Here is a 17978-nt window from a genome sequence, read left to right as displayed (position 1 = left end):
ATTTTAATACAAGGTTGTTTTTTTTTGAAATTTAGTACAAATTACAACTAGCATACAGGAAATAAAAACTAATGCCTCCACCCTGTATCCCTATCCTTTCGAATCCTATGTGCCCTGCCCATCTCATCCCTTTCGGTCCAATAACAACAACAATTCTGAATTCCGTAGTTATCATTCCTTTGTTTCTCACCATCATTTTACCACACTTGTCTGAATCCCTTATAATACTGCCAAGTTTGGAACATTTCTGCTGAATGCTAACATGCAATACACATGGCTCAGTGTTTTTCATGGTTTGGGATTCTACCCGGGGATGTCCAACTCCATCACATTGCAGTGAAAACAGGCCAGACTCCTCTCAACAATGCTGTTCATGCTTCTGACCAGCTTCAAGTGCATCTTCAATTTTAATCAAATGCCAAGGTTTTCGTCCATTAGGCTCCACTAAAACCAGCAATAGATAAAAGGGTTCCCACTACTCTATGGCAGCTGTGGGAACTCCCCCATTTTTACGTTGCATTTAGAACATTTTGCTTTATTCCTGGTCTTTCACAATAATCAAAAGCTTTCACAAAATAGGACATTAAGAAACATTTTTATACCTATGAAAAATAAAAGGCTCAAGGAAATGATGATCTTTTCCGACAGAGATATGCTGAAGTGTTTGTGAATGAAGAAACAAGTAGTGTGGGATTTGCTTTAGAAAACTCCACAGTGTGGGGTGTGGCATGTGTAGTTAAAACAGGAGTGGCAAAAGCTGGCAGCATTACATCTGGGAGAGAAGAACATGAAGGCGAATTTACGTCACCTTCTGTGCTATGGGCAGAACTCCCATAGCATCACCCAAGGGCTTTCTCCACCATAGCCCTACATGCCAGAGAAGCTGGAAAACACCCATTCATATTCCTTTTCCACCCTACTGTGGATACAGTAACTCAAAAGGAAAGCAAGTCAATTACAAGAATGGGCCATACATACACAGTGTCCCCATGGCCCAGCCTTCCGCCATCCCCACAGCCCCAGGAGTACACCTCTCCAGTGGCTGCCAGAGCCAGGTAGTGGTGACCATCAGAATGGGCAGCAATCTTTACAATGTTTCTGGAGGCAAGACCTTGGACCAGCTGTGGGGCCTAAACAGGTAAAAATAGGAAGAAAATTAGTAAGCATTCCAAGGACAATAAAAACAGCAAAACTCTTCTCACTTATGCATCTTATTTTAACAAACCCTCCTGGAACTGAAAGAACATGAGCCTATGGAGGCTCCCAGCTAGCTGTCCAGATGCCCCGCCCACTACCAACAGAAGACTGGGCAGCCTCCAAGCGCTCTGTGACATTACTAGGCCACCTCCACACAATGGACACTAACCACCCCATGTAAAGATCACCTTTCTTTAATAGGAAGATGCATTACCGACAAGGCTCAATTTCCTCAGATTATCTTATACTGCTTTACCCACAAAGTCAATTGAGTTTACACATGTAAAGTTAGTTTACAAATGGGATTCATAATGGGCAATAAGTATTACTATAAGGGGTTCCTGATCTTAACAGTTAAGAAATTCTGCCCCAAGATTTTGACAATAACAATTACGATTGAGATTATTAAATAAAACTAATAAAATACAATGAACAGAGATTTCTAAATCTTCAGAAATCAAATAACTTAGAGACGCGACACCTCTGTAGCTCCTGTAGTAGAAAACGACTGACCAAGGGAAGCAATCTGGGCCCCAGAACACCCACCAGCGTGTCACTGTTGTAGGCTTGCGTGTACACACGGCCATTCCTCGACAAGATCAGGAAGCGCTTCTCAGCACAGGCAATCTGCGTGACTCCCAGATTGGCAAGTCCTTCACACTGAATGGGACCGATCACATTGGCATAGTATTTCCATCCTATTAACCCCCATCCTATGACCTCTTGCAATGATCCCTGTAAAATAACAAAGTAAACATTTTGTTTAGAGTGGCAAGAAAATTTCTTTCTTAGTCAAAAGAAAGAATACTTTATGCTGAGGGTAACACTGAGATACTGTGGGATAAAAACAAAGCAAGTAAAGAAAGAGCTGATCCGAAACATAAAAATAACTCATAATATCCCATATTACTTCAGTTAACAGGTAAGATCAAAAATATTTTTCCACAGCACTTCATCTTAACAGAGCCCATTAAAAAATAATATAAGTAAACCTTAAACAAATTTTAAAATGCACAAACCGTATCAGGTTACCATTTTTACCATAACAGGCAGAAACCTGAAAGCCTAAGCATAAGGCTGGCAGACAAGTATCCTACTGTTGGTGGGAATGAGAAGGATCGAGCTGTGTGTGAACAATTTTGTGATAATCAGCTAATGTGTTCACCCACTGGCACATGCATTTGCACAAAAAGGAACAAATGTACAAGGTTGGGCATTGCAGCACTACTGGAACAGTATGCTCCTGGCAACACAGTATCCACCAAAAAAATCATGATACATCCATACATAGAATGCTGAGTTGTGGTAAAATAGAGAGTCTTTGTTTATTGAGAGAGAAAGCTCCTCAGTACATACTGTGTAGTGACAAAAATAAGCTACAACATGCTACCACTAATATATTCATTTCAGAGAATACTGAAAGGATATATAAGAGACTAGAAAAATGAAAAGTAGCAAATGCAAAACCAGGTAGATGGGGGGGCAGGGAAGTAACATCATCTCTGCATTTAATTTTTATTTTTGAACCACGTGAATATACTTATTTGGAAAAAGAAAAAAACAAGTGATTATAAAATGAAATATACACATCCTGCTATAAATAAAAGTTAGAAAAATCTGGATTAAAATCCAGGATTATTCTGTGTGACCTTGGCAAAATTCACTGCCACTCCAAATGGCAGTTTTCCCCTCAATACAGTGGGGCAGTGTTGTGATGGTCAGATGCAACTGCACATGTGAAGTCCTCGGGTGGCCTACACTGGCAGGCTCTTCACACATGTAGATTAGTGTCATCACTGCTCTGAACAGCATTATAGACAGCCCATGCTCTGAGCTCCTCGCGTACAAAAACGACACTGGAACCTCCCTGAGGCAGGATGACATGTGGTTGTTTGGATAAAGGAGAGCTCTCTGGAGATATATCTCCTGAATCTGGAACCTGCGACTCTGAACTGGGCCCTCAACCCATGTACATCTCAGTTTACTCATCACTTGCTCTCACCACTAACAACACCTTAAACTATACACTTGTTTAAAGTTTACACCAGCAGGGTGTCTGGCTGGCTCACCTAGTGAAGCATCCAACTCTTCCTTTTTTAGTCAAATTTACTTTTATTTAAAAATTATTCAGATATAATTATAATTTTACCCTTTATTTTAAGGGATAATCTTGGGGCACCTGAGTGGCTCAGTAGGTTAAGCGTCCAACTTTAGCTCAGGTCATGATCTCATGGTCCGTGAGTTCAAGCCCCATGTCAGGTTCTGTGCTGACAGGTCAGAGCCTGGAGCCTACTTCAGATTCTGTGTCTCCCTTTCTCTCTGCCTCTCTCCTGCTTTGCACTCTGTCTCTCTCTCAAAAATAAATAAATACTTTTTTAAAATTTCTTAAAGGGATAATCTTGAATGTTTCTTAAGAAAAATTACTTTTTTAAAAACATAAATAATTTTAGCTTTTTCACTTATATTCATTTTAGCATTCTGATAAACACATTCAAATTTTGTACTTTGAATACAATTATATTTTATTTATTCTTTAGATAATTACTCTTCATAGAAGCCATAGAACAATTTATATAGAAATTTTGATTATAACAATACAATCAATGATTTTACTGACATAAAGGCAAGAAAAATAAATTTTATGGAATACACAATAATGTATTAAATATATGTCCTTATTTTATGACTTAATCCTAACATCACCAGCCCACCAGAGACTATCCAGACATGTACAATAATAATTAAATCCAGTTATCTTGATATTTTTCTTATTTTCAGTCACATAGAAACATTTAAACAGGTTTTTTTTTTCAGTTCTGTCATTATGAAGGTGTTTTTGTCAAGGTGAAGGCCAGAGCAAATTTTATTTGTTAATGTGATTAATAACTATTAAATATTTAGACATAAGGTCCATGGGCCTTCATTTGTACTCTTGCCCTAATCTCATTTTTTATAAAACAGTACATAGCGGGGCTATGGTAAAAAACTGTTCTGCCATGCTTGAAGTCCAGTTTTATGAAGGAATTGAGAGCTCAAGAGGATTATTTAACTTTCAGGATAACCTAGCTAGTAAGTAGCAGAGGTAGAGCTTGAACTGCTAAGTATCTTTCTGTAAGACTATTAAGGGCACAGCCTACACTTTTTTAAACTCTACTTTAATTTCAGTATAATTAACATGTAGTGCTTTATTAGTTTCAGGTGTGGAGCATCCCATTCTTGATCCAGGGTCATAAGTTAAAAGTGCACATTGGGCGTGGACCCTATTTCCAAAAGAGAGAGAGAGAGAGAGAGAGAGAGAGAGAGAGCTGTAAGCCAGCTCAATCCCCAATACCAGAGAAAGTGGCACAGAATGAGAACCTGCTGACAACTGTAATACATACAAAGATAAAAAGAACAAACATGGCTAGTGCTTGTACCTTATGAGATGTTGGCGAGCTACACAGAGGCGGCATACAGGGAGTAGCCAGGCGGTCTAAATGGGCCATGACAACAACTGCAGTTTGTCTTAAGTCAATGGCAAGCTCATTATCTTGTGGAAGAGTAAGATACCTCAGGAAACTCTCATTGGGGCTCAGAGGACCAGACAAAAGCTAGAGAAGAAAATTAAACAAGCATCTTCAAAACAGTGGGAAAAATTTAAGTAACACAATTAGCCATTAACAACTCTCTGTATTTTGGTATTCACAGTTAGGCATCATCTACTCCTTTTGGCCATCAAATGAGAAGTACTGCTGATGCACTGACCCTACACATCTATATACACACTTGCTGTAAAACTGCACACAGCATTGCCTGCACATTTGCACATCCATCACCCATGTGCATACTCCACACAGGTCAATGACCTGGCCCAGACATCCTGCAGGCTTCCCCCTCCCCAGCGCCCGCCCCTTCCCCCAGCCAACAGTCCTCAGAACGCAGAGGAAGCTTCCTAGGAACTCAGTACTACACCTCAACCTGGCTTTGCAAACTGAAAACCAAAACCACTCACTTATTTTAACCTAAAAGCCACCGACTCTGAATGTTACTCAGACATTAGGTAATCTAATTCTTTTTTTTAAATGTTTGTTAATTTATTTATTTTAAGAGAAAGCATGAGAGGGAAAGAAGGGCAGAGGGAGAGAGGCAGAGGGACAGAGAGACACAGAGAGAGAGAGAATCCCAAGCAGGGCTCAGCTGTCAGCAGCCCAAAACAGGGCTCAATTCCATGAGATCAAGAGTCAGACACTTAACCGACTAAGCCACTCAAGTACTACAAATCTAATTCTTCTAAAGGCAGAAAGCCTTATTATGATTAAAGACTGCCAAGTGATAGGAAGATTAGCTTTATAATGGAATGCCTACCTTTCCAAAAAAGAGACCTAGAAGATCAAACTTGTACCTCTAAACAGGAACAGTCCCATGGGTTCAAACCCAGGACCCAGATAGACCCTCCTCTACCACCAGTCTCATCTTCCTAGGACTAAACACAGTGATGATTTAGGTGACACACTCCATGCAGTGCACTGCACAAAGGAAAGGCCAAGAAAGTAAGCCACTATTTTTAATGCTCTTTTTATAATACGTGTTGTAAAAGTGTGCATGTCAGACTTAGCTCTGTGCTGCACTGCAGCTGGTACTCGTTGATCTGTCTTCTCTATAAACGGGATATGGAAGAACATGGAGGAGAAGGACTTACCAAACTTCTCTAGGCAGGGTCAAAACAAATAAACACTAGGTAACTATACAACCTCATAGTGGAGCACATGCTCAGAATGAAACACACACTCCATCCCACACCAGCTGAGCCTCAACAACTTGTTCCATCTCTCCACGTTATTACTGCAAATGCCCATAAGGACCTGCTTAGCTCTCTCACTTTGTTCTTCAAATATTGTCGGAAATTTTGCCCATTTTCATGCCTCTACTAACTCTTTCATGGAAGTGAGCATGCCTTCTTTACATCTTCCATAGCACCTTAAACTCACTCTACATCACGGCCAAGCACAACATGACTGGTTACTGGAAACAAACAACCAATAATAAACCCACAAACACAAAAGGCTCAATGGCTCCAGTCCAGCAGAAAGAAAACTACATGGACAAAAAACAGTAGAGGAATCGCTCTAAAAGTGCAAGTTGATACTTGTCAAGAAATACATTCTTCCTACTAAGTACACACAATCCGGAACACACACACAGATGCCATATGCTTATGGGATATTCCACCACATCAACTGAAACTAACCACATGATATCCCACACTTATCCTACATCCGAATCGCTGTTGTAATCACCAAATACACAATCTCCTCTAGAGACAACTACTGCCACAGATATGAACACTGGTCTTATTTATAAAAGTCTAACCCTTTTAGGATAACTGAATCAAGAAACTTACTTAAATGCAAAATGCTGTTATGATACTTACGTGAGTGTCACCCTCTGTATGAGGGGCATCTTTACTGCAGATGATACTCTGGAATCTTTGCAGCAAAGGGAGAAGAGGAGCGCTGGTACCCTGGGCAGACCGCTCATTGTCAGTTTCCTGGGTCCCACTGTCCCACAATTGAAGCAACAACAGGACGGCAGATAACATTTGGCTGAAAGAGAAAATATTTTTATTATCTAGTAAAAAACATATGAGCTTTTATTGCCATGGTATACTGAAAATAAAAGCAGACAGCTAAATAAAATAGAAGAAATACTTTATATTGAAAAGGAAACTAAAATAATGCCATGAAAACAATTCTTGGCAGTAAAATCACTTAATTGATGCCAAGACTTTAGTAAAACATACCCACTTTCTGAGGATAAGAAATATAAAACCAGTTAAGAAGTTCAAGCATCACTTTCTAAAGAGAATTTCTAGGACCTTAATTAATGGAATTAATTAATTATTGGAATAAAAATCATTATTTGAAGAAAATTAAAGGAAAAAAAAAGAACAAGTCCTAGACTATAAAAGTTGAACACAAAAAAGGGAGTGAAATGCACCTGGGTTGCTCAATCAGTTAAGTGTCCAACTCTTGATTTTGGCTCAGGTCATGATCTGATAATTTGTGGGTTTGAGTACTACATCAGGCTCTGTGCTAATGGTGTAGAGCCTGCTTGGAACTAACTCTCTCTCTCTCTCCCCTCTTTCTCTCTGCCCTTCCCCTGCTTGTTCCCTCTCTCAAACTAAATAAATATTAAAAAAAAAAAAAGGAAGTGAAGAAAACCTAACTGTACCCAGGTTTGGAAAAAGAAAAAGTCCTGGGATATGGTCCTTGGATTATAGAACACCACACACTTTTATAATCACAAATGATTCAATGAAATGCCATAAAATGAAACAGATGTTCATATACAGAGGCGTTCCATGAAATGCTCCCAGCCTGTGGCACCCTTACCTCAGTGTGCCTCTCTGCACAGCCAGCTCTAACAGGATGGCCAGGGCCAGGTGCTGGTCCTGCAGGGGGATGCTCCCTGGCCCTTTGCTACCAGGCGTTCCATGAACATCACTGAAATGATACCAGTGGTTGCAAGAACAAAGTAACATGAGAACTTAAAGATAGCATGTATATTTTTAATATTTAGAATCAACTTTCTGAGACTTGCTACTCAAATCTAATCAGAGATTTTAAAGTATACAATTAATGGGGTGCCTGGGTTAACCATCTGACTTCAGATCAGGTCATGATCTTGTGGCTTTTGAGTTCAAGCCCCAGGTTGGGCTCTGTGCTGACAGCTCATAGCCTGCAGCTGCTTCAGATTCTGTCTCTATCTCCCTCTGCCCCTCCCCTACTCATGCAATCTCTTTCTCTCTCCCTCTCTCAAAAATAAACATTTTTAAAGTTTTAATGAAAAATAAAAAATAAAGTATACAATTAACTTATAAAGATATGTTTTTATTAAAAGACTTCAAATACAAAAGATGACTGCATTAGAAAAGATATTCCAGTTTTCACAGCATAAAATTATATCATTATTCAAATCATGAGTAATATGACAACAAAATATATAAGGCTAGGAGAGTATCAACATCCTTCCATGGAAATAGAAAAAAATCAACTTCTAAAAGTATCTTAGACCTGAGAGACAAAATTTCAATGCTTATTTTTATCTCTTATCAAACAAATATTTTAACTTTTCCCCAATAATAAACAACAAGTCTTCTGAACGCAAGATGAAGAAAAGAGGACATCAATATTATAGTTGAATATTTGAAATTACAGTTGACCCTTGAACAGCATGAGTTTGAACTGCACAAGTTCACTTATATGCAGATTTTTTTCAACACTGATACTGGAAAATTTTTTGGAGATTTGCAACAATTTGAAAAAACAGATGAACCATGTAGCCTAGGAATACCAAAAATTTTAAGAAAAAGGCATTATTATAAGAATACAGTAAATAATACATACAACATAAAATATGTATTGATCCACTGTTCGTGTTATCAGTCAGTCTTCTAGTAAACAGTAAGCTATTAGTTTAGTTTTGGGAAAGTCAAATGTTATATGTGGATTTTTAGCTGTGTAGAGGGTTGGCACCTCTAACACCTACACTGTTCACATATCAACTGTAATTGAAAGCCTATTTTCAGGGCCCCCAGCCCGAAACCTTGTCACAATGCCGTTAGCACAGGGACCACAGGTGTCCCTGCACACTGGAAGGGGCAGAGCAATGACCTCTTTTGACAAAGCAAATGAGAAAAGACTCACTTCTCCTCTAATTATGTCTTTAGTGTTGAATTACGTATTAAGTATATATATTTTTTCTTTTTAAAAACCTAAAAATTTAAAGTTAACAAAAATACATAATACTAAAATCAGAGTTCAGGATTTTCCTCATAGAAAAATGATTCACATTCAAAAAAGTTTTACACTAAAAAGAATAGATTCAGGTTTAAACATTTTGATCTTGAGTAGCACTCAGAATGGAGCATCCACATTTTCACTGAAAGGCACACAATAGATGCTCAAACACTTTATGAATGACTAATCTCCAAATCATAAAATATCTGAAAAAAACATTTTGAAAGTAGTTTTCATTTTCCATTTGATTCAATATGATAGCTTCCTGGGTCTACTCAGGTATCAAAAGCAAACATTTGAAAAGCTGAAAACCAAGATCTAGAATAACAGAGCTGAGAGTGGGCTGGAAAAAGACACACAAACCTGCTCTAAAGAGAAGGAGACAAGACTTTGAAACATGTTAGAAGCATCCACACAGTTAAGATGTGAAAACAAAGAACTCACCCTGTCACGACGGATCTGAGGAACTTGGTCGCTCTCTCTACCACCTCCAGCCACACAGAGGACACTGTGCTCTCATCAAAGAGCGAGGCCTCAGGCAGGGCTCTCAAGGCATCCAGGGACTCCTGCAATAGCTCACTGCACAGATCTGCATCTTCACCTGGGCATACACATGCATCAAAGGAGGCCACCCACTCCTCGGGCAGCACTGACAAGGAAAGCCCTCCCCACTCCCCCAGATGGGCCTCGGAACCCTCTGTGTGAGACGATGCCACTGTCACATTTTCAATCCCTCACTTTTCTCTCAATGAGATACTCCAAGCACTCAAGAGATTAAAACCTAATACAGGCACCCCAAACTCAGTTCTTTATTTTCTGACTCTCCCATGAGTAATTCTACCTTCTTGTTCTCCTAGAAAATAAATCAGCACTGATGTACTAACAGTGGTTAACCTGCCATGTATACACACACACACTTTTTCCTTTTTTTTTTTTTCCTAAAGGAATAGACCTGAAAAGTCAAATAGCCTAAAGCCTCTCTTTCTACAAACAAGAAAAATGAGGCCCACAGAGCACGTGGAATCAGCACAAGGGCATGTGGCAGCAGAACTGAGACGAGAACCCAAGTATCCTTGACGTGGTGAGGAAACGGAACAACACTATGGGCCCACATACCTGATCGCCATGCCCTGCGTAAGAAGGCAAAGGCAAAGGAGAGAGCTGCTCGGGATCCGACTCTTGCAAGTCCTTCCACTCCTTTGCCTGTGGGCCGGGAACTGCGGACAACACACATGGGAGTTGTGATAAGTGGTTAGTCAGAGGAATGTGCAAATACTAAAATAAATAATATGGGAGGATTTATATCAAAATGTGACCACTGAATGTCTTTAGACAGCAGGATCACGAGTGACTTTTAGTTTCATATTTTAAAACTTTTACCAAATGTCCTATGTAAAGGAAGTTTCCTCTTTGAGGGAAAAAAAAAGGATTTTAAATGACTTGCAGAAATGCTCACAAAATAATCTCAGGGAGCTGATTTTATTAGCCAGGGAAACACACATGGTAAACAGAAAATAAACACGTAAATACATAAATGGGAAAGATTAAAGTTCATGTAGTAAAGAAAAGGAAGGTGGGGAGCTATGCGAGAACAATACGACAAATGCCTAGACTACATCCAGGGCTATGGAATCTGTATTTGCTTTGGACCTTTTTAGGTCTACGTGATGGCCTGGAGTAGAGACCCCATGTACTTGTCCCATTCTCTTTCACCCCCACTGTTAAGTTTATCCTCTTCTGAATTTAGTGCTTATCATTCTTACATGTCTTTTTAAGCTTTTTACTGCTGATGTATGTAAATTTAACAAGATAGGCATATTTTTTAAACTTACACAAATGGTATAACAGGACATTCTTTAAAAAATACTAGAATAAAAAAAAGTGTACAATATAAACTCAATCATGCCTAGAAAGCAATTTTATTTTCAACTTTATACTGTTGAATATATATTGTATTCTTCAAACTTACTATAATTCGCTTTCACAATCAGGGAGAAATGCTATGAAAAATGGGTAATGATATGGAATGACCTTCCCAAGCTAATTGTATCTTGTCAGTAAAATTAGCAGTGAAGAACGTGGTGATCCCAGAGAGGCAGCCAGTATGCACATTCTGTGAATCCTGAGTTCTGTGAGGGAAGTTCATGAGGAAACACAAAAAACTGTAATTAGTGACTGCCTCTAATGAGGGATCTGGGTACCTGGGAGACAGGAATAAGGAGCTTTAAACATTATTTCTGAATGAGAAATACAAGATACAGATGTATAATAATATATGTGGTCTTTAAATCACAAAGTACACACGCTGAGTCTATTCAGATGAGGTAGGAAGAGCCCCCTCCAGAAGAAAACTGCTCCAGGAAAAGCATGAAACTGGGGCTACCCTCAGACAATCACAATGGCCCCTGAGAAAGTGTCCAACAGTCCTCAATCTGCAAAGTGTAAGAATTGCTAAATCTTCAATAAGTCACTATTTTATAGATACTCAAGAAAAAAAACACAGAAAACTTGGAGCCACTCCCATTTACAGCAGTCAACTATCCAATCCATTGTAAGTTTCACAAAAAAAGGTAAAATGCACCACTATCCAGTAAATTGAGAAATGAGAAAATCTACAAAAATTTAGAAGATATCATGACACATCTAAAGAATGGCTAAAACAACCCCAAACACTAACAAGAATATGGAGAAACTAAATCAATTCATACAAAGTTGATAAGACTGTATAATTGTACAGCTATTTTGGAAAGAGTACAGCTATGTCCTACTAACCTAAACATAAGACCCATGAGACTCCAGGGCATGTATTCCAGAGAAATGAAACTGAGGTTCACACAAAAATCTGTCTACAAATATTCACAGCAGCTTTATTCATAATACTCAAAAACTAAATAACTGATGTCCTTCAGTGGATGGCTAAACCAAATGAGGCACATCCATGTCACAGAATTTTACTATGCAATGACCATACATACAACTACTTGGAAGAATCTCAAGGAGATAATGCTGATTGAAAAAGGTTACATAATAGACATGAGGAGCAGATTAGTGGCTGCTAGAGGATATGGCAGAGGGAAAGGAAAAGGAGGTGAGTGTGGCTATAAAAATGCTCCTTGTCCTGTACTCTTCACTGTGGCAGCAGTAAGAGAAATCCAAGCCTGTGATAAAATCGTTTGGAAGCACAACACACACATACGCACACACACACACAGGCACACATGCACTGAGAACATGTAAAAGACTGCGCTGAGAACATGTAAAAGTGAGGAAATCTGAGTAAGAGAGGTAATCTATATCAAAGTCAATATCCTCACTGTTACTGTATACCACAGTTTTGCAAGTGGCTACCACTGGGGGGAAGTAAAGGGTATAAGGAATCTGTACTATTTCTTACAACTCCATGTGAACCCACAATTATCTCAATATATGTATTTTTTTAATTTTAGGAATTTGTTTGAGTCAGTGAAAGACAGATTTCAATTAATCCATCAACTCTTATGTCACCACAAAGGAAAAAGCACAGAGAAAAATCAGTTGGGGTCTAAGCAACTTCTGCATCTTAGAGAATTCATTTTCATTCAACAAACACACAGGAACACTTAGAAAGTCTTGGAATCTATCACCTCCATATGCAGAACCCTCCCTGATCAATGATCACTATAAAGACGACTCACTCTCCAGCCAAGAAAGAAAGAACTGTGCTGGGGTTATCACCACCTGTGCAGGGATCCTCCTCTGTCACTTGGTTTAATTTATCTTAAAACTACTATCAAATATAGGACATGTAATGTGGTTTCAACTAGAGTTAAAAGAAAAAACACATGAAATATGCTACATTTAGCACTTCTTGTCTCCAGGTAGCAAAATAAGGTTTTCCCCCCCTGCTTCTTTCTGTTCCTGTACATCCCATGTGCTCTCTAGGGAATACAATTCAGTATTAAAATAAAATAAAGCCAATTCTTCTTACCACATAAAATATGAGTTAAATCTGGAAATCTTTTAGTCAAGTCTTCTGAAAACAAAACTGTGATAGGAAGATACATTTTGGGACAAAACTTTACACAAGCCTTAAGCATTCTTGTTAATGTTTGAGAAAAATCTGCTGATACATATCAACATATTAAAAACCATATGCCTGAAAGCATCTCTTATAATAAAAGAATAAGATGGGATGCCTGGGTAGCTCAGACAGTGAAGCGTCCAACTTCAGCTCAGGTCATGATGTTGCAGTTCATGAGTTGGAGCCCTGCACTGCGCTCTGCACTGACAGTTCAGAGCCTGGAGCCTGCTTTCAATTCTGTGTTTCCCTCTCTCTGCCCCTTCCCTGCTTGTGCTCTCTCTGTCTCTCTCCTCTCTCAAAAATAAACAAACATTTAAAAAATGCTCTTAAGGGGCGCCTGGGTGGCTCAGTTGGTTAAGCCTCCAACTTCGGCTCAGGTCAGATCTCACGTTCGTGGGTTTGAGCCCCGCGTCAGGCTCTGTGCTGACAGCTAGCTCAGAGCCTGGAGCCTGCTTCCAGTTCTATGTCTCCTTCTCTCTCTGCCCCTCCCCCTCTCATGCTCTGTTACTCTCTGTATCAAAAAAAAAAAAAAATTAAAAAATGCTCTTAAATAATAAAAGAGTAAGAAAATCACATTAGGAAGAAAAAAGATGAAGCATCTAAACTAGGTAGGCACTAAATACTAAGATTTGAGTATTCCCTATCCAATAGCAAATAAAACAAAAGAAAAACAATATAATGTTCAGATCCCATTTTCAAAAATCTAGATATACTTATCTATACCTTCACTGGCTTCCACAGTTACTGATAGAAAAGCGTTTTAAAATAATGCTACAGGGGTGCCTGAGTGGCTCAGTCGGTTAAACTCCCAACTTCAGTTCAGGTCACGATCTCAGGGTTCACAAGTTTGAGCCATTCATTGGCCTCTGTGCTGACAGCTCAGAGCCTGGAGACTGTGTCAAATTCTGTGTCTCCCCTCTCTGCTCCTCCCCAGCTTGTGCTTTGCCTCTCTTTCTTTCAAAATAAATAAACATTAAAAAAAAAGTTTTTTAAAAAATAAGTAAAATAATGGCACAGATTAAGAAGCATAGTCTGTTACTCTCAGCAAATTAGCAAAGCCATTCTCCAGATTATGAAACATACAAAAAGGGAAAGCAAGAATAAAATTGCATAAAATGAAGAAATGGACTATACTGAAAGTTGTACTTAAACTTTCCTCAACCAAACAGCCTGAATTTTATATTTAGATGGCATAAGGATTCCATCTTCATTATATTATTACCTTTTTTTGTCCACAGGAGGCAAAGAAATACTGCTGCTTTTCCACTTAACTTTGACATTCTCTTGGAAAACAGTTCTATTCAAGGCAATGAAATATCGTTCCAAGATGACCAGCCTCTGCTTGAGTCTCAGGGCTGAAAGGGTGGTAGTGGCAGACTGGATGGCCAGAGCTTGCTGCTCTTTAACCAACACAGAAAGACATTCCTTCAATTCATTCACATCTAGAAAACAAGAGAAGAAAATACCCAGCCCCTCAATATCTTGCTCATAGTTTATTATTATAAAGTTGATAAAGTGAATGGTAACAATATGTAAACTTGAGTATTTAATGTGCCAAAAATGGTTTTAAGCATCTTACACATATTAAGTAACTCTCAGTCACCATCAAGAGGTAGTAGTGTACACATATTTTAAGGAGGAGGAAACTGAGGCACAGAGAATTTGTTCAACGTGACCCAAAGGATTATGGCACATGAGACAGAACATTCTTAGCCACCATGGCATGCTGCCTCTCTGAAACACTCTATAAAGTTTTTAATATAAAATTATAAAGTCCATACTTATCAGCAGCATATTTCCTACACATAGAGAAAGGAAATGTCTATCCATTATATATATTCATATTATATAACCAAACTCAAAATAAAAATGTTTCAATAAAATGGCCCAGCATAGGGGCACTTGGATGGCTCAGCCAGTTAAGCATTTGACTCTTGATTTCAGCTCAGATCATGATCTCACCATGGTGAGATGCCACTGGGCATAGAGCCTGCTTAAGATTCTCTCTCTCCCTCTTCTTCTTTCCCTCCCCCACTTACGCTCTCACTCTCTCAGGGGAGGGGAGGGGAAGGGAAGGAAGGGAAGGGAAGGGAAGGGAAGGGAAGGGGGAAAATTGCCCAGCATATATGACTCATGAAAAGTTAATACATTTATTGGAATATTTCAGGGAAAGATAAAGTAATTACAGTTGACCCTTACAGAACACAGTTTTAAACTACACAGGTCAACTTACACACATATTTTTTTCAATAAATATATTGGGAAACTTTTTAGAGATTTCAACACTTAAAAAAAAACTTACAGACAAATCACAAATCCTAGAAATATTAAAAAAATTGTTAGGTATGTCATGAATGTATAAAATGTATGTAGCTACTAGTTTATTTTATCGTTTATTACTATATATCATATACAAACCTATTATAAAGTTAAAATTGATCAACACACACAAAAATACTTACAATTCCTACATAGTGCATTCACAGTCGAGAGAAATGTAAACAAACCTAAAGATTCAGTATCAAATTGTAACAGCATAAAATTAACAATAGCACAGATTTAATGTAATATACTACTGTAATAATTTCATAACCACCTCCTGTTGCTATTGCAGTGAGCTCAAGTGTTATGAATATCCACTTAAAATGTCAAAAGATGCTAATCATCTCCACATGAGCCTTTCATCTCTCTAGTAAACTGCATATTACAGTTAAAAGTGACCTCTAGTAGTTCTCTGGCATACTTGCATTGTGTTTAGTGCCAATACTGTAAACCTTGAATAACACCATGGGATCCATACATAGTACCACTTACGATGCTGGAAGTGCTCCCAAGAAGCAGACAAAAGTCATAACATTACAAGAAAAGGTTGAATAGGTCTGCAGCTGTGGTCACCTGCCATTTCAAGATAAATGAATCCAGTAGAGAAACCAACATTTAAAAAAAAAAAGAAATTCATGAAGCTGACACAGCAGCTACACTACTAGCAAACACAAAAACCCTGCACTTTCTGCAAAATACCTTTTATCTAGTACTGAAAATGTAGCTTTTATGTGGGTGCAGGATTGCTATAGAAAGGCATACCTAATAGAGACTTTAGTGTAACTTGAGAAAAAGTGAAGTCATTATATGATAACTTAAAGCAAAGAGAAGGTAAAAATCAAAGGCTGGAGAATTTAATGCCAGTAAATGGTAGTCAGGCACAAAAAAAAGTTAAGATAACAAAAGATACAGCTTATGCTAACCAAGAGAAAGCAGACAAGTTCACAGATGCCATTCAGAATGTCACTGAGGAGAAATGGTACCTGCCTGAACAGGTTTTTAATGCAAATACAAGTGTTCTATTCTGGAAAAAAAGAAAATACCACAAACAACATTTATTACTAAGGAATAGAACTGAGCACCAGGACTTAAGGCAAGCAGAGACAGACAAATATAGTCAGGTTTATGATCAGGACTGCCCTTATCTATAAAGCTACTAATCCCCAACCCTTGAAAGGCAAAGATAAATACCAGTTGCCAGTCTTCTGGTTGTCAAACAGGAAGGCCTGGACAAGAACCCTTTTTCTGGATGGGTACCATCAATGATTTATCCTTGATGTTAGGAAGTACCTTATCAGTATGAGACTGCCTTTTAAAGTTCTTTTGATACTGAACAAGGCCCCTGGCCATCTAGAACCCTTGAGTTTAACACTGGCAGTGTCATCAAAGTGATCTACTTGTCCCCAAACACAATGTCTCTAATTCAGCCTCTATATCAGGGACTCTTAAGGACCTTTAAGGCTCATTACACACAGTACTCTCTGGATCACTAACACTATGGAAGAGAATACTGATAGGACATTATTAAAGTCTGGAAGGATTACACCATTGAAGATGCCATTGTTGTTATAGAAAAAGCTATAAAAACCATCAAGCTTGAAACAAATCTCCTGCTGTAGAAAACTGTGTCCAGATGTTATGCATGACTTCATGGGATTTATGACAGAACCAATCAAAGAAATCATGAAAGAGATTGTGGATATGGCATATAGGTGCAGAGTAAAGGGTTTCAAAATATGGATCCTGGAGAAATTCAAGAGGTAACAGACACCACACCAGAGGAATTAACAGAAGACGGTGTGGTGGAGATAAGTGCTTCCAAAACAGTTCAAGCAAGACAATGAAGAAGATGTAGAGCAATGCCTGAAAACAAAGTGACATTAGACAACCTGGCAGAAGGGTTCCAATTATTCAAGATAGCTTTGACTTCTTTCACAACACGGAATCTTTTATGATATGGGTAACGAAACTAAAGCAAACAGTGGAAGGATTGGTACCATATAGAAACATTTTCAGAGAAATGAAAAGGCAAAAAAGTCTGAAATTACAATGTATTTCCATAAAGTTACATTGAGTGTGCCTGCCTCTCCTTCTACCTCCTCCACTTCTTCTGCCTCTGCCACCCTTGAGTCAGTCAGACAAACCCCTCCTCTTCTTCCTGCTCCTCAGCCTACACAACATTAGGACAATAATAAAGACCTTTAATGATAATTCACTTTCATTTAATGAATAATAATCATGCCATAAAGTTAATAAAGTTATCTGATGTGTATGTGCGAGTGTTGCTGGGTGAAAATCTAATAACTATACAGCAAGAACTCTATAACACATTTTTGTGTTGTCATCATCATTATCTAACTATTCAACATTTAGAACATCATGTGCAAGACTTATATGGAAGTGGATAGCCTACCCTAATAGAGGCATATGGTAAGTGATATTTAATATAAAATTAATGTGTTAGTTTCCTTGCTGTTTTATAACTTTCTTTTCAAACAATGACATTACTGTACAATATGCCCCTGTCTCTCACTCTCATAACTGGAATAAGTATATATCAGCCTAACATCAGAGGTAAGTTGTTCTTTCAAAACGTTTAACAATGCTTCCAATACTACATT

The 17978-nt window shown here is 38.4% G+C and overlaps 1 protein-coding gene across 3 annotated transcripts in view; it reads right to left on the bottom strand.

Moving 5' to 3' along the window:
• The window catches only part of HERC2 (HECT and RLD domain containing E3 ubiquitin protein ligase 2), a 295601-nt gene that overhangs the window by 215613 nt on the left and 62010 nt on the right, over positions 1-17978 (bottom strand). For all 3 annotated transcript variants that reach the window (XM_029953017.1, XM_029953018.1, XM_029953019.1), the window contains exons 5-12: positions 14258-14477; positions 10092-10192; positions 9420-9576; positions 7569-7679; positions 6608-6779; positions 4614-4787; positions 1744-1932; positions 979-1130 (exon numbers count right to left, since the gene is read on the bottom strand). In XM_029953017.1, coding sequence (XP_029808877.1) covers positions 979-1130; positions 1744-1932; positions 4614-4787; positions 6608-6779; positions 7569-7679; positions 9420-9576; positions 10092-10192; positions 14258-14477 — 1276 coding nt within the window. The remainder of the gene's footprint in view (positions 1-978; positions 1131-1743; positions 1933-4613; positions 4788-6607; positions 6780-7568; positions 7680-9419; positions 9577-10091; positions 10193-14257; positions 14478-17978) is intronic.

Source organism: Suricata suricatta, chromosome 9 (genome assembly GCF_006229205.1).
Source record: "Suricata suricatta isolate VVHF042 chromosome 9, meerkat_22Aug2017_6uvM2_HiC, whole genome shotgun sequence".
Taxonomy (NCBI): Eukaryota; Metazoa; Chordata; class Mammalia; order Carnivora; family Herpestidae; genus Suricata; species Suricata suricatta.
The sequence above is the reverse complement of the archived record's forward strand: the minus strand, read 5'-3'. Positions and strand labels throughout refer to the sequence as shown.